This window comes from Rhinopithecus bieti, unplaced genomic scaffold (assembly GCF_001698545.2).
Source record: "Rhinopithecus bieti isolate Rb0 unplaced genomic scaffold, ASM169854v2 scaffold_81727, whole genome shotgun sequence".
Classification (NCBI taxonomy): domain Eukaryota; kingdom Metazoa; phylum Chordata; class Mammalia; order Primates; family Cercopithecidae; genus Rhinopithecus; species Rhinopithecus bieti.
This window is the reverse complement of record NW_016834786.1, coordinates 307,913-312,243: the sequence shown is the minus strand read 5'-3', so window position 1 is coordinate 312,243 and position 4,331 is coordinate 307,913. Positions and strand designations below refer to the sequence as shown.

General features: G+C 42.9%; 1 protein-coding gene across 6 annotated transcripts in view; it reads left to right on the top strand.

Annotated features, from left to right (window-relative positions):
- The window catches only part of AGBL2 (AGBL carboxypeptidase 2), a 75,100-nt gene that overhangs the window by 8,622 nt on the left and 62,147 nt on the right, over positions 1 to 4,331 (top strand). For all 6 annotated transcript variants that reach the window (XM_017865773.1, XM_017865770.1, XM_017865768.1 and 3 more), the window contains exons 5-6: positions 313 to 498; positions 2,629 to 2,736. In XM_017865773.1, coding sequence (XP_017721262.1) covers positions 313 to 498; positions 2,629 to 2,736 — 294 coding nt within the window. The remainder of the gene's footprint in view (positions 1 to 312; positions 499 to 2,628; positions 2,737 to 4,331) is intronic.

Sequence of the window (4,331 nt, the reverse complement as noted above, 5' to 3'; positions counted from 1 at the left end):
TAACTTCTTATTCATTGTAACCAACTGTTGAAATGTCTTGGACCATTAAATTTAATTTTAAAAAAAAGTTTTTTATTTACCCTGAAGTTTTATATTTAAACATTTAATAGACTGTGCAGAATTTTAACATTTTTAAATTTTGAGCCTGTTGTTCTGGACTAAATCTTCTTGAAGGAGAAACATGTCAAATAATCATGTATCTGTGCTAATATTTTAATGTAATGCCTAAAATAGTTTCATTGTTATAGATGAGCAGTAAAGTTCCCAAGGAGGAAAAGGAAGATGTTCACTTCCTCTCTTTCCCTTTGGCAGATTCACGTATGCTGAGTTTACCACATCTTAGGAGCAGACAGCTTCTTTATGATGAGTTGGATGAAGTAAATCCACGTCTTCGAGAACCCCAAGAGCTCTTTTCCATTTTGTCTACCAAGAGGCCACTGCCGGCTCCAAGATGGCCAATCGAATGTGAGGTCATCAAGGAAAACATTCATCATATTGGTAATATGACTTATGTGAAGTGGTCTTGCTAGTCTATTCTGCCTGACTTTTTTTTGTATGTTTGCTTTGTTTTGTTTTGTTTTGAGAAGAAGTCTCACTCTGTTGCCCAGGCTGGAGTGCAGTGGCGCAATCTCGGCTCACTGCAACCTCCGCCTCCCGGGTTCAAGTGATTCTCCTCACTCAGCCTCCTGAGTAGCTGGGATTACAGGTGCGCACCACCACTCCCAGCTAATTTTGCATTTTTAAGTAGAGACAGGGTTTCACCATGTGGGCAAGGCTAGTCTCGAACTCCTCACCTCGTAATCTGCCCACCTTGGCCTCCCAAAGTGCTGGGATTACAGGCATAAGCCACCAAACCTGGCCTTCTGCCTGACTTTATTACAAGACCTGAAAATGTTTAGTCATATGTGCTTAAGTATAAGGCAGGACAGAGTCAACATTTGTTTGTTTGTTTGTTTGTTTGTATATTTATTGAGACAGAGTCTCACTCTGTCACCCAGGCTGGAGTGCAGTGGCTTGATCTCCACTCACAGCAGCCCCCACCTCCCAGGTTGAAGCAATTCTCCTGCCTCAGCTCCCCAAGTAGCTGGGATTACAGGTGCCCGGCCACCATGCCTGGCTAGTTTGTTGTTGTTGTTGTTGTTGTTGTTGTTTGTTTGTCTGTTTGTTTTTTGAGACTGACTTTTGCTCTTGTTGCCCAGACTGGAATGCAATGGCATGAGCTCAGCTCACTGCAAACTCTGCCTCCTGGGTTCAAATGATTATCCCGCCTCAGCCTCGTGAGTAGCTGGGATTACAGGCGTGTGCCACCATGCCCAGCTAATTTTTTATTTTTAGTAGAAACGGGGTTTCTCCATGTTGGTCAGGCTGTTCTCGAACTCCTAACCTCAGGTGATCCACCTGCCTCGGCTTCCCAAAGTGCTGGGATTACAGATTTGAGCCACTGCACCCGGCTAGTTTTTGTATTTTTATTAGAGTCAGAGTTTCTCCATGTTGGCCAGGCTGGTCTCAAACTCCTGACCCTAAGTGATCCACCCACCTTGTCCTCCCAAAGTGCTGTGATTACAGACACGAGCCCCTACACCCAGCCAAAAAAATCTTTTTAAATTCGGTATTAATGAAAAAGCCTTAGCTAGGCACAGTGCCTCACGCCTGTAATCCCAGCACTTTGGGAGGCAGAGGTGGGCGGATCACCTGAGGTCGGGAGTTTGAGACCATCCTGACCAACATGGAGAAACCCCATCTCTACTAAAAAATACAAAATTAGCCGGGCCTGGTGGCACATGCCTGTAATCCCACCTACTCAGGGACTGAGGTGGGAGAATCGCTTGAAGCTGAGAGGCTGAAGTTGCAGTGAGCTGAGATCACACCATTGCACTCCAGCCTGGGCAATAGAGCCAGACTCCGTCTCAAGAAAATAAAAAGGTGGCCGGGCGCGGTGGCTCAAGCCTGTAATCCCAGCACTTTGGGAGGCCGAGACGGGCGGATCACGAGGTCAGGAGATCGAGACCATCCTGGCTAACACGGTGAAACCCCGTCTCTACTAAAAAATACAAAAAACTAGCCGGGCCAAGTGGTGGGCGCCTGTAGTCCCAGCTACTCGGGAGGCTGAGGCAGGAGAATGGCGTAAACCCATGAGGCGGAGCTTGCAGTGAGCTGAGATCCGGCCACTGTACTCCAGCCCAGGCGACAGAACGAGACTCCATCTCAAAAAAAAAAAAAAAGAAAAGAAAAGGCTTGCTTCCTCTGAAACAATTGATAGACTTAGTCCTTTATGGTAATAAAAAAAGTTATGTTAATGACCATATTTTGCTGACATTAAGGAAAGTCAGGGCCAAATTTTGAAGAGCTGTTGCAGCAGCTATATTGACCTTTCTGACTTATTTTTAGGTCTTCTATGGATAGTTTATTATTTCATTTTATATGCTCTTTGTTAAAAGTGTCCTCATAAGTCTTTATGGAAAGAAATAAGACATAATTATTTTATAAACAAGCAGGAAATTTAGGGTGGGAATTTGGTTTGATTCAACCAAACTAGCCATTTGGAAAATTATTATTATTTTATATTAGTTCTGATAGTGCCGTGTACATTATTTCTTATTTTGTACTTTTTAAAATGTCTTCTTTCAGAGTGGGCTCCACCTCAACCAGAATATTTCTATCAACCTAGAGGAAATGAAAAGGTACCAGAGATTGTAGGAGAGAAAAAAGGAACAGTTGTCTATCAATTAGATTCAGGTATTGTCATTACACTGAACAGTGAATGGTTAATCATGACAAAGTTATAATAAACATATGTTCAATAATAAAAGTGATTTTAAAAATCCATAGTTTAGTGGTAAACTCTTTTCCAGGCCAACCTGAGTGGGAGCCTGGAGGAGGAGTCATAAGCAGCCTGATGTACAGTTTCGATAATTTTCTAAAATCAAAGTACATTCTTTTTAATAGTTCTAAGTCCAATAACAGCTTCTCTCTTGTTATTCTCTTTCCTGAGAATCAGATGTTGGATCATCTTTGGGGAGATTACTCTTCTTCTCTTCACCTCCTATGTGTACTTTAATGAGTACTTTGTTCTGTGTGCATATGACTGTCATTTAGTAATGCAGTTTCCTGTGTTGAGTTTTAAGCTTCTAGGAGTTGAATATATGTCTTTTCTAGAAATATGCAGAACATCATACCTAACAACAATAAAATACTCCTTCTTTTTGTTTTTGCCATCCCTACTGAAGTCATACACATTCTTTTTAAGGGTACCTGTTAGATTCCCCAGGATAAACTATATGCTAGGCCATAAAGCAAGTTTTTATACATGTAAAAGGATTAAAATAATACAAAGTACATTCTCTGACCATAGTAAAATTGAATTAGAAATCAACAACAGAATGAAATATGAGATATCTACAAATATGTGGAAATTGAATAACATCTTTCTAAATAACCTGTGGGTTAAAGAAATCACAAGTAGACTTCAAAAATATTTTGAATGTTGTGAAAATAAAACCACAACATATCAACAGTTATAGGATGCAAAAACAAAATGAACCAGTGCCAGGGCTATTTATGGGTATTTATGGCTTTAAGTGCCTGTATTTCAAAACACAAAAGGCTTCTTATCAATTACCTAAGCTTCTACCTTAGTAAACTGGAAAAATAAGAGCCAACTAAACCCAAAGCAAGCAGAAGGAAAGTAGTAATAAAAATAAGAACGTGGGCCGGGCACAGTGGCTCACGCCTGTAATCCCAGCACTTTGGGAGGCCGAGGTGGGCGGATCATGAGGTCAGGAGATCGAGACCATCCTGGCTAACACGGTGAAACCCCGTCTCTACTAAAAATACAAAACATTAGCCGGGCGTGGTGGCGAGCGCCTGTAATCCCAGCCACTGGGAGGCTGAGGCAGGAGAATGGCGTGAACCCAGGAGGCGGAGCTTGCAGTGAGCCCAGATCACACCATTGTACTCCTGCCTGGGCAACAGGGCGAGACTCTGTCTCAAAAAAAAAATAATAATAAGAATGTGGCTGGGCACGGTGGCTCACGCCTGTAATCCCAGCACTTTGGGAGGCCGAGGCAGGCAGATCACCTAAGGTTGGGAGTTCGAGACCAGCCTGACCAACATGGAGAAACCCCATCTCTACTGACAATACAAAATTAGCGGCCGGGCGCAGTGGCTCAAGCCTGTAATCCCAGCACTTTGGGAGGCCGAGACAGGCAGATCACGAGGTCAGGAGATCGAGACCATCCTGGCTAACACGGTGAAACCCCATCTGAACTAAAAAATAAAAAAAAAAAATTAGCCGGGCGGGGTGGTGGGAGCCTGTCGTCCCAGGTACTCGG